We start from the raw sequence: 16,500 nt of genomic DNA, 5'->3' as shown, positions 1-16,500 counted from the left end.
CTTATGCTGGCAAATTACTGAATTATACTTCAATTTCAGAAGGCCCCAAAGATCCTATAAATAAAAATTACCAGTAATATGGGCAAAGCTATAAAACTGTAGTTGTTGTGGATGAGAATACTGACTCTAATTAAAGTAAATGTGAAAAGAAGTGAATTATTGATGCAAGATAAAACTGCGTTTTTTTGAAGAATTCAACCTCTTACGAATTTCTGAGTAAATATTTGTAACACAAGTCAGAACCTTCTAACAACTCCTTCTCTGGAAAAATGTTACCAAGAGGCACACCACCAACACTTTCATGCAGTCTTAACTTCTTCATCAGAAAGGATATGTTCAGTAGTATGTCATATTCCTATTCCCCCAATTTTTACCCCCTTTCACATTCGTGGTCACCATACTTGTTAACTGCACTTCTTTTCTGAAAATCTGAGCAAGGTTTCACAAATGTATAAAATTACAGATTGTTAAAAACTGGAACAGGTGACACCGTATTACAGTGCACTGATAGAGAGAAGAGCCTTAGAGCTGTGAGTCCACAAAATTTTTTATTAAAATAACACCAAGTTTAAGAAATCAATGCAGTGCAAAGAAATTTCAATTTGTCATACAAAAAAAATTAATGGTTTTCCATTCTTAAGTATGTAAACTGCATTCCAATCCTGACGCGATTGATGCAATACAGAAACAGAAACACTGTAACGCAGATGAAGGTCAAAGTTAAAGACTGGCATGCTGAGCAAGGAAGGTTCTTATTCTTTGCAAGAGTTCTTTCTTTACACTGTCTGGTACCAACGCTGAAACACAAATAAGAAGGCAAAAAGTCAAAAAGACAAAACAAAACTTATGCCAATACCGAACTTTCATAACAGTGACATGGATCCTTTTTTTGTTCTCACAGTTCTGTTAATACATTGAGTAACTGAAACTACTTGATTTTCACATAGCATGTCTATATTTTTCCCATTAAAAATATGCTAAAATTGAGGTCTATTGAGAACACTGTTGTTACTGGTAGGTTTTTTTGCCTTGTCATAGTCCAGAAAATAGGAAAGTTTGAGGGAAAGGATTATTAAATAGTAAACAGGATATAATCACCACAACAAGTGTGATTATCCTACCTTTTTTCTTCACAAATTTAAGACCAAAAATCTCAGCCGTTACCTCAGAGTAAAGGTCTCCAGCAAGTTATTTTGAAAGCCTATTTTTATTTAAAACTGAATGATGTTTCTCCCACTAACATCAAAGTTTATTAGGGAGCCCAAGAGGAACAATATAAAGAAGACTTAAGTGATTCCACTTTTTCCTCTATCTGTATGCTGTGTCCTTTGCTCTTCCCATTCCCATTACACTAAAGCTGTTAGTCCAGATTTTCCATCTCAAAGGATCATGAATTTTAAAACATCTGTGCTACATACTCCAACTTTTCTTGGGACCATTAATTATAAAGATGAATACAGACATGACTAAATAATGTAACCTGCAAAGTAGTCTACACACACAGCTTTTGAATGACTGTTACACAATACCTATTCACATATTTTATTTGTTGTTAATATTAGGCTTCTAACATTTTTCCTTGAATCCAACACAGGCAAGTTCATAATGTTGCTTTCAAAACATTAATGAAATAGAGGCAGGTATGTTTATCGATGTACTACCACATCCATGTATGCATTTTCTTACCTCTGCCTTTGGGAGTGATTTCTGCCACCAAATCATCAACAGTAACATGCTCTAATCCTTTCTCTTTAATGACATCTGGGGAAGACCAAGACCAATATTTTAAGTCTTTTAATCCATTCATTAGAAGACAAAACCTGTGCCAGTGATTAGAATACAAAACCTGCATGCATACGTCATCAGAGAATATGAAGTAGCAAATTACCTAAAGGTAGGTTATTAACTCAGTACCTACTGCATTTTACAGTGGATTAGTCTTTCACTCGTGCCACAGGTTTAAGGATGGGAACTTGTCTCTTCTGATGCATCTTGTTTAGCTCATATTTTAAAAGCAAACATTACAAAGTTTTATCTCATCTGAGCATTACCAGATGTGCCTATTACTGGAGGGTTATAGCACAAGTTGGCTGCTTATCTCTTAGAATACATTATTTACATAATAGCAAGAAAGATGCAACGGGAAAAAGACTTTGAAACATACAAAAACGGAGAGCACGGACAGTAAATCCTTACTACTCTTCCTGTCTTGTTTAAAAAACATGTCTCTATATTTCAGCAAAGTCAAAAAGTATCTCTGGAAGAAAGGAATACGACTATAGAAAAATAAATGTGATGATTTAGTGTATGATATTATTATTATTATTATTATTAATACACATCAGTATTTAAACAATTGTCTACTTATAGTGCCTTGCACACTACTGAAGAATGCAGAAGTCAAAGCTGAGAAGTAATCTCAATTCAGTAGCATGAACCTAAAATATTATTTAAACATACATGTTTTTAACTGTACATCAGTACATAGGATTGTTTGTCCCCAAGACACTAAATGTTTTCTGAACTGACATAACATGAACTATTTGTAAACTGCTTTTTTTGGCTGAATTCCCTGAAATTAATCCTTGATTGCTCAGTTATTGATCCTAATCCATAATGGCAAGAAGTTCTAGAACAAGATACAAAAAAACCCCAAAAAACAAACACAACCTCCCCCAGTAACAGAATGTTTAAGGTTGAAAGGGACCACAGTGGGTCATCTGGTCCAGCCTCCCTGCTCAAGCAGGGCCATCCTAGAGCACACAGCACAGCATTGTGTTCAGACGGTTCTTGAGTGTCTCCAGTAAGGGAGGCTCCACAACCTCTGTGGGCAATCTGTTCCAGTGCACGGTCACCTGCACAGGAAAGTTCTTCCTCGTGTTCAGGTGGAACTTCCTGTGCCTCAGTTTCTGCCCATTGCCTCTTGACCTATTGCTTGGCATTGCCGAGAAAAACCTGGCTCCATCCTCTTGAGACTGTCCCTTCAGATACTCATAAATATTGATGAGGTCCCCTCTTAGTTATCTCTTCTCGAGGCTGAACAAGCCCAGCTCACTCAGCCTTTCCTCATGAGAGAGATGCTCCAATCTCTTAATCATCTTTGTCACCCTCTGCTGGACCCACTCCAGGAGCTCCATGTCTCTCTGTCCTTTCTTTTGGAGGTTATTAGGCTCTTAAAGCAGACAAATTAACTTCTATTTTTCCAGTCTCAGCAGCTGCAGTTACAGTTCAAAGTACTAACGTAAACCAAATAATTTTACATTTCTTTACTATAGCAGAGTGTAAAGCATATAGTTGAGAAGGCAAATAAACATCCCTTTCATTATCTGTACTATTGAAATGGATAATCTCTGGCAGTGGCATCAGCCAGACGACTGCAAGCATGAATAATTTCAGCCTTCTCTGCTGAACCTATGAAAACAATTTAACACACCCAGCCCTACAGAAAAAAACAAACAACTTTGTAATGGAATATTGAGTTTCCAGGCACAACAGACCAAATCAGAATTAAAGTGAAATTTCAAGGGATTTGTTATTTGCTTTAAGGAAATTTCATCCCGTGGTAATATTCCTGGATGCTTAAATACTATTTATAACAGTTTCATATGATTTACGAATCAGTAAATTGTAGTAATGCTAAACACTTAACTCAAAACTAAAGATTTTGGTATTTAGAGGTTCATCTGCTTGTTTTTCCTCCTCTAAGCAGATCTCCTTATTTTCAAGAATTGTATTCAGAAAGAGTCCAAATGCACTTATTTCTCTCCCATGTGTGGACAAAGTTCTGTAAGTTGCAAGTTCTGTAAGTTCAGAGTTTCTAAGCTGCAAACCACTGTATTTGCTCAATTCTCCTTTATCTTGTTTTTTATTCTCCTGTAGTAATGAAGTCATCTCTCTCAAAACAAAAAGCTGTATCATCATGAATATTTAGGGAATCAATTCCTACCCTTGTCTCAGAAGCTTAATAAGGTTCAGATCAGAGTTCTTCCAAGATTTTTTTGCCAAGATAGTAAAATGCTTTCTTGCATGGAAAACTAACTGCCAGGGATACTTTCCTCTTTCCCAGGTCTCATTTAAATTGACTGTTAGGCGGTGCAGCCTTCATCTCAGTTGACTACAAAGGATACTAATTACTTTACCACAGTTACCTTTGCAATGTGCCTTCAACTGATCCTTCCAGCCGCATTCAATTAATTTGGCTCTCAGCAACTCTTTAAGGCTGTTAAGATAATATACAAACTTGTTAGGAACAGCAAACACTCCTGACAGCTTAAATATGCTTCAGCGTGAAAGTTAAGCCTACAGTTACTACCCAAGAACTCCCAGACCAGCAGCAGAAATGGCTGAACAGCACATGAATCCTAAACCAAATGAGTACCAATTTCAGTTTACCCCATTGGACTATGAGGACTTGGTGGCTCAGGAGCTAATTCACAGAATTTCTTCAGGCAGCGTTGATGCTGCAGCCATAGCAAAGGAGTAGAAGCCCTTGGATCACTTCAACTGCCTGAGTCTACTCTAGTAGCAGATGTATACTAACTTTCAAAGTTGGGAGTATTTCACTTGAAACCAAGTCTTCAAAACAAGTAAAACCTTCCCCCCGCCTTCTGAAAAGAGAATTCTGCATGACTGTCTCCAACTGCAGGTTTCTCTCCCCAGTTACACATTACCTCCATATACCAAAAAAAAATATTGAAAGCAAGCTAAAAAAGTGTAAGTTAGTATTAAAAATCAGAAGGGAAAATGAAAACAAACTATGATAAAATAAGCTTTAATATCTTTACCCTTTATTCCATCAGTTAGCAATCCTGCTTATCTTGTATCATCCTAAATAACTCTTGGCAAAACTCCAGTTTTATAAATGAAAGGATTGCAGCAAGATGCTGAACTGTGCAGGTCTAATCCCTTTTATTCAGTGAATTGTGTAGAGGGCAGATGAAGTGATGACAAAAAGCAGAGTAACAACACAGGTGAAATTGACTGCTTCTGGATATTTCTTAATTAAAGAAATTCCGAGTGCTCTGCCTCTGATCACAGTACAGCTCTGACAAAGCCAGTTTATAATACAGCTTTTGACATTCTGTTAAAACTCTTCTTACTCTTAAATTAGGATAAAATAGGTTCCAATATCATTTCAAGAAATTGCATGCTCTGCTGAAGCTCTGTGCAATCTACAAGGGGATGGTCACAAACAGGAAAGAAGTGGAGCACAGATACCACGTCAGGCTGCAAAAGGTTACAGCAGGTACAGGGCTACACCATGACCCAGTAAAAAACTCCTCATACAAGCCTTTGAAAATTAAGGAAACAGAGCTTTTGGTGCATGGAGTTACAAGCACAGTGAAACAATGAGGGAAATGTCATAAGCACGCTAATGATGTGTAAATGCAATGCAAATAAAAAAGAGGGAAGAGACAACAAAAGGCCAAGAACTGGCTGCCACATTACATTGCCCAATTTGCTTGTTTGCCTCTACTGAGATCTCTACAATGACTTGCACAAGTGCTGTTTTATGTGTTCTACCACATATTTCTTTCCCTAACATCAGAAGAGATAGAAACATAAGAAAAACTTAAAAGCAAAAAGGAAAGTTTTGTCTCATTCCCTTAATCAGGAAATAACTGTGGTGATTTTTATATGAACCAAGGGTATTTCAACACAAAATACCAGAATAAGTGTTCATAAGCCAACTACCCCATCCTTTACTTCCCCAGCATCTCTTTTCAAGTGTAAAACTAAAATGAAACTGTTCAAAAGGCATTTTTAAATGGCTTTATATAATACCTAAATCTTTCACGTGCAGGCATTTGAAGAATTTAGAGTTCAGTTTACTTAATCTCTACTTCTAGGTGTAGCTCATGTTTGATATATTTAAAGCCTCTCATCGGCACGGAGTAGGACACTAACTTACCGTTCTCGCTCTCCGGTTTCTATCAGCTTTTGGTTAATGGTTGCTCTCATCTGGGCATCTTTATTCATTTTGGAAATCTGGGTTTTCCACAAACCTGCACAGAGAGCAGAGGAGAGTTTCGACAATCGCTTGTATCACTCCTACAACACAAAGAAGTCACCGAGGCAGAATGACACGCCGCGCTGTCCCCAGTGACACACCCCCGCGGTCAATGACCGGAGCGCCAGCCTGTGGCCAGCTCATAGCGTGGAGCCCCCCACGGCTGCCCCAGCTCACCGGGCCGCCCGCGCGGGCGCGGCCCCCCCTTGCCGGGCGCAGCCTCCCCGCAGCCCGGCCCGCCCTCCCGGTGCCTGTCCCGACCGGCGGCGCCCCCGCGGAGCGCGACGCCCCAGATCGGAGCGGGGCAGGGCCCGGTGCCGGAGCGCTCCCCCCTCACCCTCCGCAGCGCCGCCGCTCCGGGACCGCAGGAGGCGGAGCGGCCGGGCCGTACGCACAACGGGCCACCCGCCCCTGCCGCGCGGGCACCGCCGGGAAATATAGTTCGGGCTCGGCGACTACAGCTCCCGGCGCGCCACGGGTTGCCGGCCGCCGCCGTACCCGAACTACGACTCCCAGTAAGCCCCGCGGCTCCCGCGCACCCCCTTCCCGTGGAGCTCTGCGGCGGCTCCCGCGCGTTCCCCGCGGCCCGCGGAGCTGGCGACGCTTTCCGAAGTTTGCCCGGAGCCGCGGGATGGCGGGCGCCGCCCACTGCTCTCTGCAGGCCAAGCGCCTGCTCCTGGACCCCAAGTTCGAGGGGTACAAGCTGTCGCTGGAGCCGCTGGCCTGCTACCAGCTGGGGCTGGACGCGGGTGAGCAGCGGGTGCGGGGCGGGCGCGGGGCTGATCCCGCCGGGGGCTGATCCCGCCGGGCATCCCTTGGGCAGTGCGGGTGGCCTGATCCGCCTGCCTTTCCCTTCGTCCCCCCAGCGGTGCGGCGCGGCCCGGCAGTGGCCCTGGGTGCAGGTGCCTCGAGCTGGGACAGCCCGGCCCGCTGGAGCCCCGTGGGGGCTCAAGGGACCGATCGGCTTCTCTCGGTATAAGTGGCTGCGGTTTGGCAGTGGTGTCCCTTCTCCCCCTCAGCCTCGGGTGGGTTCATGGTGGGCCGAGGTCTCTGTCAGATCTCTGCCTCGCAGCTCCCTGCCTCTGAAAGTTTGGGCTTAGTTTCTAAATGAGTAAGGAAAGCCTTGTGCTAAATCTGATCTTGGTTTGTGCAGACGAGCTGAGGCTGATAACCACCTGAGGTAGTTCAGAGTGGAGTGTAAACGGAGAATCTGTGATTTAGATAAATGTGAAATTAATATCTTATACGAACTTCAGCAAATTAGCTGTTTTTCTTTCTTGCTCTGCCCACAGTTCAGAGGTGGATCCTCAGGCTGTACATTCCATGCCCTGCTTTCTCTGCAAAGCATCATCAGTATTTGAGATGCTGCTCCATTAATAGGCTAATTCACTGAGGAGTACATTAGTGCTAAGTCCTGTTGAATATGTGCCTGCAACATGCCCCTTGAAATCTCTCAGCACTCTGCATTTATTGATTCGTGAAATTTAGGTCTTTTGTAAGGTGGATGAATTAGTTTTCTTTTTTTTTTTTTTATAATGCTGAGACTGTAATATACTAATTGCTGTCTCTATGTATTTACTGGGCAATATACCTGTCTACAGAGTTACCCATTATATGTTACTTTAGCTTTGTGTTGAATACATTGTATCAGTAGTGGACCGGAAAGGTATGTTTGCCATGCTGAATTGTCAGCAGTAAGATGGAAGTTGCGGGTAAATTGTGTATTGAAGGACAAGGGAACAAACCGAGGTGGTACTGTCTGTGGTAGGAGTGGAAAATCTAATGAGTAACTTTTTTATTATGTATTTTGACAATTTTACTGTAAGACTGATTTAGGTGTCACCTTTCAAAAGAGTCCAAATGTAGTTGTGTGGAGGCGTGCTACAGTTGTGTCAAAGGTGACAATGGCGTAGCGTAGGTGCAGTCTTTTAGTTTGTCCCTTATTTGATGTTCTGCCTATGGTCAAACAAGCTTTGTGGTTCTTGGATAGTCAGTTGTGCACCTGTTCTAAAGTGTGAGGATTACAGGTTTTCATTATAATACACAAACGATGGAGTTGCTAATGGACAGGTGGATCTACTCAGTTCTTGTTCATTCAGACATTTTAAATAATAGTTACAGTAACTGGTGTGATAGAGGATTGGTAGGTGTGACTGTATTTTCTTTCCCCATTTCCTACAGCAGAAAAACCCTGACTCATTTTGGTCTAACTTACTTGTCTGTCCTACGGACTCGTTAATATTAACTGACTTATTCTGTTCTCTGTGTGCGTATGTATATATAAATACAGATATAGGTCCTCTGGACAGTGGAAAGGTTTTGCTGTTGTTGTGTTTGGAAATTAGTAGCAGGAAGTATATCAGACCTTATAGCTGTCTTCTAGATGTTTTGTTTTCAGCCTGCTCTTAGGCCATCTAGCTGCCTCTTCCTCCTTTATTCTTTTTTTTCTGCTTCTTTCAAGGCAGTTTCTTCACAGTGCAGAGGTGTTCTGTACCTGAACTTTTTATTTCCCGGTGTCAGTGGTCTACACATGTGTTGAATTGAGAGTATCCTTCCAAAACTTGGGTTTTATGTTGTACAAGAACAATTGGCCGAGTTGTAGAGACCATGAATAATGTGGAGGCTGTGACTTTTTCAAATTGTGGCATGTGAGAAGAAACTAATATTGTATGAGAAGCCCAAGAATTTCTACTTTCCAGCACATTTGTGAGCAGATTCAAAGCCTCTGGAACATGATGAACTTGGTAGTTTGTGGGTTATTAAAGTAATAATTGTCACTGTGTGAAAAGTTTGATTCGATTTCCTCAAAGTGAGACTGAATACAAAAGCTAAGAGTTTTATCTCAGCTGTAGTTGAAGTATTTATGCAGTGTTATTACAAACTTACATATTAAGTTTTAGAGTGTCAATCTTTTTTGTCAATATTTGTATCTGTGTTTTTATGCTTATCTATTTTTATTAATTTCACTGCTAAGTATAAAATAAAATAAAATTGCCACATGGAATTGACGCAGGGTTCTACCACTGGAGCAGGCAGATAGCAGAATGTAGTACTGTGTGGCAACTTGTGGTGATTGTCATGCTTGTGTGGACTACAGTGAGCTTCGTTTTCTGACCATTGTGTTCAACTTAGTATTCAGTTCTAATTTGCCTTCAGCTGTCAAACTGTGGTTGCCAGGAATTTGCTGTTGTCAGATGTGCAACTGACACCGAAATAAATTTTTAAAAAATTGTTTATTTATTTGATCTGTGGTACAAGAGAATTTTCTAGTGAATTTCTTAAAATGTATGATCACAGAGAAGAAGAATGGGGGAATTCCTTCCCCTTTAAATACTATGATTTGCATGTGTGGCAGTTTGAGCCACATTAGAAATCCAAAAAATCCAATTTTCAGGCTTCTCCACCCCCTCCCACAATTTGTGCCAACACCAAAGAGAAACTTTCAGGCCAGAGGCTTCTATAGGGGAAGGGGGAAGTATATACATTTATTTACACAAATAAATGCTATACAAGCTAAAGACAACTACATATATATTACGTTTCTATCAACCAGTCCTTTCAAGCCCCTCCTTTAAGTTTAGTCCAGGAAAGAGCCTTTTCAAGGCTGGAAAGTAACCAGTCCCTCTGTGGGAGTGTTCTGGGCCTGAACACTCCCCCTCACCAAGTTCCAGTTGTTTTGTTGTAGTCTCTCCTTCTCATGAAGTCCGAGAAGATAGCTTTGAGTCCTTGCTCTCCTGCCGCTGTGTGATCTCTCTCTCTCATACCTTGGTTCGTAGGCTGCTGCAGTGTGGTTCTGCTTATCAAGCGTCCACATCCTGGCATGTGGATTTCTCCTCAGGTTTTCGGTTGTCCTGTGTGGCAGAGACATCCTCCGGGCCCCTTTCTCTCTCTCTGGGGGGGTCCGTCTCCAATTTCGCTTGGGACTCTTCTCCCGAGCGCCGGGCCTACCTCCATGGCCCGTCCACTTGGCTCAGCTTCAATGCTGAGCCTCTCCTCTGCGTTCCAGCGGAGGGAAAGGAAAGCCCCCCTCCACAGCTTAGCTGTAGAAAAGGAGGGGGGAGAAGGCTTGGCTGCAAAAGCCTGCCTCTCTCCTCTTACCTCAGGTCAGGTTCTGTGAGTCTCTTCCCTCACTGCACACACTCAAAATGCTGCCTCTAACTCTGCTCTGGCTTAGGCAGAGACGGGGGGCCGCAGGGCTCCCCTCTCCCCTCAGAGCGGGGGGGGGGAAGAAGGAGCCCAGCCACCCCCCGGCCTTCCACACCTACACGCAGCAGACACCAACAGCCCAAGTGCCAACACAGAACTTGCCAACCACTTCTGGTGCTGTGTATATATGATTTTTGAGCAGAAGCGAACAGCATGAGTGGTGATTGGCTCTTCAGGGAACACTGCCCTGGCACCCAATCACCTCTGAACCCCCTCTCTCGAGGGGGGGCCAATCTCAAACCATGACAACTTGTTCTTTTATTTCTTCCTTACTCCTACCCATTCTGCCCTAGTTAATTTTAAAGTTTCACAGTCATTTCTTGTCTCATCTCTCATCCTGGTAACATATTTCAAGTCGTAATGAGTCACACTATTATGCCTTTAATTCCTAACTCCTCATCCTAAATTTTGTCTATCTTTCTCCTTACTTTTTTTTTAAATTTATTTCCATAACTTATTTTCAAACACTTTCTTTGCATTGAGCTTTGTAATGAAGTTTTATGGAGCAAAAGGCACTGATATGTTTCAAACACTTGGATATTTTCATTTTCCATTTTCATTTGAAAAATTAAATATAGAAAAAAGTCTTTAATGTATGGGAATTAGTAAGAAATTGTGAGCTCTTGTGACATTTACAGCTGTAGTTCAGAAAGGTTTGTGTCTCAGGCATGTGTGTATGTTTTGTTGTACTTTCATTTCTTGAGGAAAAAAAAGATAATGTAGAGGCAGGTTCTGCCTTGGAACTGCTGTTAAAGAAAATGATTCTTGCAGCTGGCAAGTCAGCTTTTAAATCGAGGCATTGCTATAGTGATACTTTAACAAATGCCTCGCTAGTTTTTGGATCTTGTTGAATTCACACCTGTGTAAATAACTTCATCAGGCAAAACCAGTTCGTTACATGGTGTCCGACAGCCTGTGCTTGTTTTCAGCAAGCTACGTGTTCATTAAACAGTATTTTTTTGTTTTGTCTATTAACATACTTATTGCAGTAGATTAAACAAGCCTTGTACTTTTACTCAATAACAACGAGATGACGCTGCCATTAACAATAAAAACATATTTTTTTAAATTAAAAAGAAAGCATAAATGCAGGGTTAGAAGGATCTTTGAATTCTGATACTAGAAAATAAACTATCTCTTCCACCAGTAGATCAGTGTGTATGAAATACAAAATTGCTTCCACTGGGTGGCATTGCAAAACAAGGCATGACATGCAAGCATATATTTGATGCCACAAAATATGCTGATATAATTACTTTGCATATTTTGCTGTATTGTAAAGTTGCTTTGGAGTATTCAGTAAAACATCTAAAAATGGAGGGGCTGTGGTAGGGGGGTGTGTCTGATGGCAAATGTAAAACTTCTCTATTCATTTAAAGTATAAGTTCCTTGATAGCGTTCTTTATTCAGAGAAGATGTGTGGTTTTTTGCAGTGCAGAGCAATAATGATTATAATATCCAGTTAGGAACTTTATTATAGCAGTTAGGTTAGGGATATGTTTCTTGGTTTTAGTAGTGCAGTTATTAGTTATTAGTGTATTTATCAGAAATTTGAAAGAGGCCATGTATCATTCTGTTGAATAGCTGCCTTTGATTGCTGCTTCTTAATTGAACCCAAACAGCTGAAGCTAGTGAATTAGTCTGACTCTTAAAAAGCAAATAAACAACAAAAAACTCCCACCCCAAAAACCCAAACAAAAACCCTAAAACAAAACAAACAACCGTCCCCCCAAATGAAGCAACAACAAATCAGTAAAGTCCTGACTGAAAACCAAATAAAAACCTGAAAAACTGTGTAACTGTGAGACTGAATAAGGTGATGATCTGATTGAAGTATTTCTTCTTTTCCATTTATATTAACTTATCTTTCTCTGAATTTACTTCATTAAAAGTCTTCGTTTCTTCTTTCTTTTGTCCTTTACTTTTTTTTTCACTCAGCTCTGTTGGTTTTCTCTTCTTTTTCCCAAGGACCATCAAGAAACCTTGAAGGCTGTAAAAAGGAAGGAATGAACTTCATCCTAGTGTAGAATCTCCTATAAACTATCTGAGCACATGGTATGTGATAGCAGATGGCAGCTGTGCACAGATTTCACTGATGACAGTATGGGTTTCAATTAATGGAGGATGGAATAGGTTCTTTAATTGCTTCATCTTGACATATATGGAACATATATGTGTGATACATTCTGAAAGCAGTTGATAAGCTCATTTGAAATGTTTCATGACAGGACAGTGTACCTTTGATTGGTTTCCTGGTTTAAAATCGCCTACAAATTGTATAGTCTCTGACTTCTCTTTATGTGGAATTAATTACATATTGCAATAATACAAGGGATTTGGATCTCCTGTTCCTGACCCCCCTTATTATTCAGGGCTTACTAGGACTACAGGCTGGAAAACCCAAGAAAAGAGAATTTATTCATGTTCTTCCAGCTTTCATAAAGTTCATCACATTACAATCAGCTAATCAATAGTATATTGTTCCCATAATTTTTGTGAAAAGTTATACATTCATCTAATTTGGACTATTTTTACTATTTGTATGTGTTTTAGTTGCAGTTCTGACAGGAGCAACATATCTAGGGAAGTGGGGAGGGAGAAGTGGTGAAAGGAAGCCTTACAATTTTAGGATTTTTATGCTAAAAATCTTTGTGTTTGTGCATATGTATTCTAATTTCAGAAGATCAGTTAATGTAGCTATGCACGAAATAGATGACATGCTTGGCTTCACTGAAAATAATTATCCTGGATTATATTTCTTTTGGTCTTTAATTGTTTACAGAATGTTCATGTCTTGTCATCTCTTGTCCTGTTGGGAAAAATATCTTATCATAAAGCTTGATTATATAAACAGCTTTAAAATGCACTTTCACAATATATTCTTCTAAGGTTTTTTACAGTGTAATTTACTGTAAAATATTCTAATTTAGTTAAAATAGAAATTGGAATGGGTAGCAGTCTTTGCCATTATGACAGGTGTATTTTCTTCTCACTCCTTTGTTGATATCCTAGCTTGTTTTGAAGGGCCATAGCTTGTGGAACAGTAATTTATTAATTGCAAAAGTACGGAAATCCTTCCTGTGTGGTGAATATGAATAATGATTTGAGCTGAGTGGAATTAATACTGCTGGTTTGCAAATATCAACAGTGATTAGGAGACTAATTGCTAATTATACTGTCATTTCGAAAGCATTTCGTATAGTATGACCGGATTTTTTATTAATCAGGCAGTATAAGCTTGCATAGTTTCCTAAAGCGACTTTTATGTTAATAGCCAGTGTCTCTAATGGGGTCAATTCTGAACCATCTAGTAGTGACTGTCTGATTGTTGGGTTTGTGATAGCTAGGCAGTGGCACTGATGGCACTGCTAAATGAACAGCTCTTTGCAGTAATTGGTGTTCTGACAGAGTAGAGTAAACTACTTCTGCTTCAGTAGGTTTTAAGTGGGTGCTATAGAAGAGTCTGAGAAATCTAAGATGAGTGCTGCTGCACAGAGTTGTGAGTGGTCCCTCTTATGGGGTGGAACGGAAGTGAAATGCTGGAAATATTTCCTTGCTCTGTTTTTCAGCAGAAAAGAGAAGAAAACAGAAGTTGGATGATTAGGAACTAAAATAACTGTGAACTGTTGCTATGAAAGGAATTAGCCTTGAGGTGCTTTCCCTGTTCTCTGGGCTTGAGTGCTAATCATCATGGACTGAGAGAGTTTACTTATAACTTTCTAAAGGATTTTGCTTGTTGTGTGAAGTTCAAGACAAATTTTCTGCAAGAAAGCTAAGGATCCTGGGATAACTAGTGGAGAGTGAAATGGAGTTCTGATCTATCTGAGACTATTTGCAGAAGTATGGACTAGACCTCTGCTAACGTATTTTAAGGTGTTGGGACTACAGCTGCTTGATCTCTGCATAGATAGGGAATAGGAAAAAAAGAGCTGCAGATAATTTAAATAAAAACCTGATTAGTCATTGAAAGATAACCCAGTTTTGATTACTGTGAGTTGAGTAGAGGTTTTCTGTTTGGAAAAAATCTTGCTCAGGTGGATGACTGTAGGTGGCATACTTCCTGCCTTGAAGAAGGTACTGTTCTAGTGAAGAGCCATTCTTTGCAGCCTCTTTCAATTAGAAAAACTTAGCCTGAAATTTTGATGTTATGTTGAACATTCCTGAAGATTTCAGCCTCAGTGGAAGTGCTAGGGACATAGGGGGTTTTTGGCTTTGATTTTTTTTTTTGGTTGTTATTTTTTTTAATTACCATGAATTAATACTGCTTTGTACTGTTTTAATCTTTTACCTTAAAAATGTTCATTTTCAGAATAAAAATGAACTTCGTTCAGAAATTAAGACTATGAAAGTCATGTAGTTATATGAAATATTTCTTTTACTTGCTATTTTCTGGAGTTACTATAGAGCAGAATTTTTTTTCCCTTACTGTACAAACCATGTACAAACTTAGAAGTTGGTTTTACATTGTTGTTGCATATGTGTTTCACCTTGTGAGGGTTATTGATAAACTGTAATTCAACACATGCTGGTAAGAGACAGGATAGGTGTATTGGGTTTGCATGGCAAGGTTTTGGTAGCAGGGGGGCTACAAGGGGCGGCTTCTGTGAGAAGCTGCTGGAAGCTTCCCCCATGTCCAGCACAGCTAATGCCAGCTCCTGGATGGACCTGCTGCTGACCAAGGATGAGCCCATCAGCCATGGTGGTAGCACCTCTGGCATAATGTATTTGAGAAGGGTAAAAATTGCTGTACAAGAGCAACCACAGCCAGAGAGAGGAATGAGACTGTGAGAGAAACAATTCTGCACACCCCAAGGTCAGTGAGGAAGGAGTGGGGAGGAGGCACTCCAGGTGCCAGAGCAGAGATCCCTCTGCAGCCTGTGGTGCAGACCATGGTGAGGATGCCCCTGCAGCCCATGGGGGTCCATGGTGGAACAGAGATCCATCTGCAGCCTATGGAGAACCCCATGCTGGAGCAAGTGGATGCACCCAAAGGAGGCTGTGATGCCATGGAAAGTCCGTGCTGGAGCAGGCTCCTGGTGGGATCTGTGAACTCAGGGGGAGAGGAGCCCATGCTGGGACAGGTTTGCTGGCAGGACCTGTGACCCCGTGGGGCACCCACGCTGGTGCAGTCTGTTCCTGAGGGACAGTGTCCTGTGGAAGGGACCCACTCTGGAGCAGTTTGTGAAGAACTGCAGGCTGTGGGAAAGACTCACATTAAAGGAGCTTATGAAGGACTGTCTCCTGTGGGAGGGACCCCATACTGGAGCAGGGGAAGAAAATGGGGAGGAAGGAGAAGCAGAGAGGTGTGATGAACTGACCGCAACCTCCATTCCCTGTCTCCCTGTGCCACTGGAGGAGAGGAGGGAGAGACCAATGGGAGTGAAATTGAGCCAGGGAAGAAGGGGGGGCGGGAATGTATTTTAAGATTTGGTTTTATTTCTCATTACCCTGCTCTGATTGGCAGTAAATTAAACTAATTTCCCCAAGTTGAGTATTTTTTGCCTGTGACAGTAATAGGTAAGTGATCTCTCCCTGTGTTCATCTTCACCCATGAGCCTTATGTTATATTTTCCTTTCCCTTGTCCAGCTGAGGAGGGAAATGATAGAATGACTTCAGAGGGCATCTGGCATCCAGCCAGGGTGAAGCCACCACGATAGACCACTGTAAATGGGAGGAGTTGTTACAGGATCAAAGCCAATGACTGCAGTGGCCTTCAGGGTGGATGACTTTCTTTCCAGCTTTATGGTGAAATTTTAAACTATGTATACGTAATTTTTTTTTTTTAAATAAAGCAGACCTATGGAATGAAAATGGAATCATTATTTTTAAATTATTAGTTTGAATTTTAAATTATTTATTTGTAAATAAGTAATTGTTAAAATAGTCTATTTTCCTTTCCCTCCAGCTGTAGCAGAAGTGCAACTTCATGATGATCAATATACCCTTGACCACATGCGTGCTTTTGGCATGTATAATTATCTTCACCTTGATTCCTGGTACCAGGATAATGTCTACTATGTTGATCAGTTTGGAAGGGTTATGAATCTGTCAGTGACTCTGGTAAGAATAAATTTTTTTTTTTAAATAATTGAATTTGAAAAGTTCCTTTGCTTTTCATAGAATATAGAAGCAGTTGGGGCATTTGGCAGACTCTTACTGAGGCAAAATAATCTTCCAGGACTTCTTCCAAATCTTTTGAACTCTTCTGGATTCCTAGTAAGAACATCTAAAAGAAAGGAACTTGCCAGGGAAAGCCTTCTGTGAACAGTGGCTTGTCACAATC

At 40.9% G+C, this 16,500-nt stretch overlaps 2 protein-coding genes across 4 annotated transcripts in view; one reads left to right on the top strand and one right to left on the bottom strand.

Moving 5' to 3' along the window:
• Positions 1–531: 531 nt before the first annotated feature.
• Positions 532–6,449, bottom strand: ENY2 (ENY2, transcription and export complex 2 subunit). Its single transcript, XM_027684505.1, has 5 exons — positions 6,348–6,449; positions 5,912–6,005; positions 4,149–4,219; positions 1,687–1,761; positions 532–797 (listed from the first exon to the last, which is right to left on the bottom strand). The coding sequence occupies exons 2-5, from the start codon at positions 5,977–5,979 to the stop codon at positions 721–723; spliced, it is 291 nt and encodes a 96-aa protein (XP_027540306.1). The 5' UTR covers positions 5,980–6,005; positions 6,348–6,449; the 3' UTR covers positions 532–720.
• A 108-nt stretch (positions 6,450–6,557) lies between these two features.
• Positions 6,558–16,500, top strand: part of NUDCD1 (NudC domain containing 1) — a 34,982-nt gene continuing 25,039 nt past the window's right edge. The window contains exons 1-3 of one of the 3 annotated variants that reach the window (XM_027684448.1): positions 6,656–6,759; positions 12,185–12,271; positions 16,123–16,277. In XM_027684448.1, the coding sequence (XP_027540249.1) occupies positions 16,170–16,277 (108 nt within the window). In that variant the 5' untranslated portion in view covers positions 6,656–6,759; positions 12,185–12,271; positions 16,123–16,169. Of the gene's footprint in view, positions 6,760–12,184; positions 12,272–16,122; positions 16,278–16,500 lie in introns of those variants that run through there. The other 2 variants (XM_027684447.1, XM_027684449.1) reach the window with 2 other exon arrangements.

Source organism: Neopelma chrysocephalum, unplaced genomic scaffold (genome assembly GCF_003984885.1).
Source record: "Neopelma chrysocephalum unplaced genomic scaffold, ASM398488v2 Primary Assembly neopelma1_66, whole genome shotgun sequence".
NCBI classification, from domain to species: Eukaryota; Metazoa; Chordata; class Aves; order Passeriformes; family Pipridae; genus Neopelma; species Neopelma chrysocephalum.
This window is presented reverse-complemented; position numbering and strand designations above follow the sequence as displayed.

Bases quoted from the DNA above. Each gene is read 5' to 3' on its own strand.
- ENY2 (XM_027684505.1), bottom strand. From the start codon at position 5,979: ATGAATAAAGATGCCCAGATGAGAGCAACCATTAACCAAAAGCTGATA. The intron at 4,220-5,911 runs GTAAGTTAGTGT...TTATCTTAACAG, and splicing joins GAAACCGGAGAGCGAGAACG to CCTTAAAGAGTTGCTGAGAG. The intron at 1,762-4,148 runs GTAACTGTGGTA...GGTCTTCCCCAG, and splicing joins GTTGAAGGCACATTGCAAAG to ATGTCATTAAAGAGAAAGGA.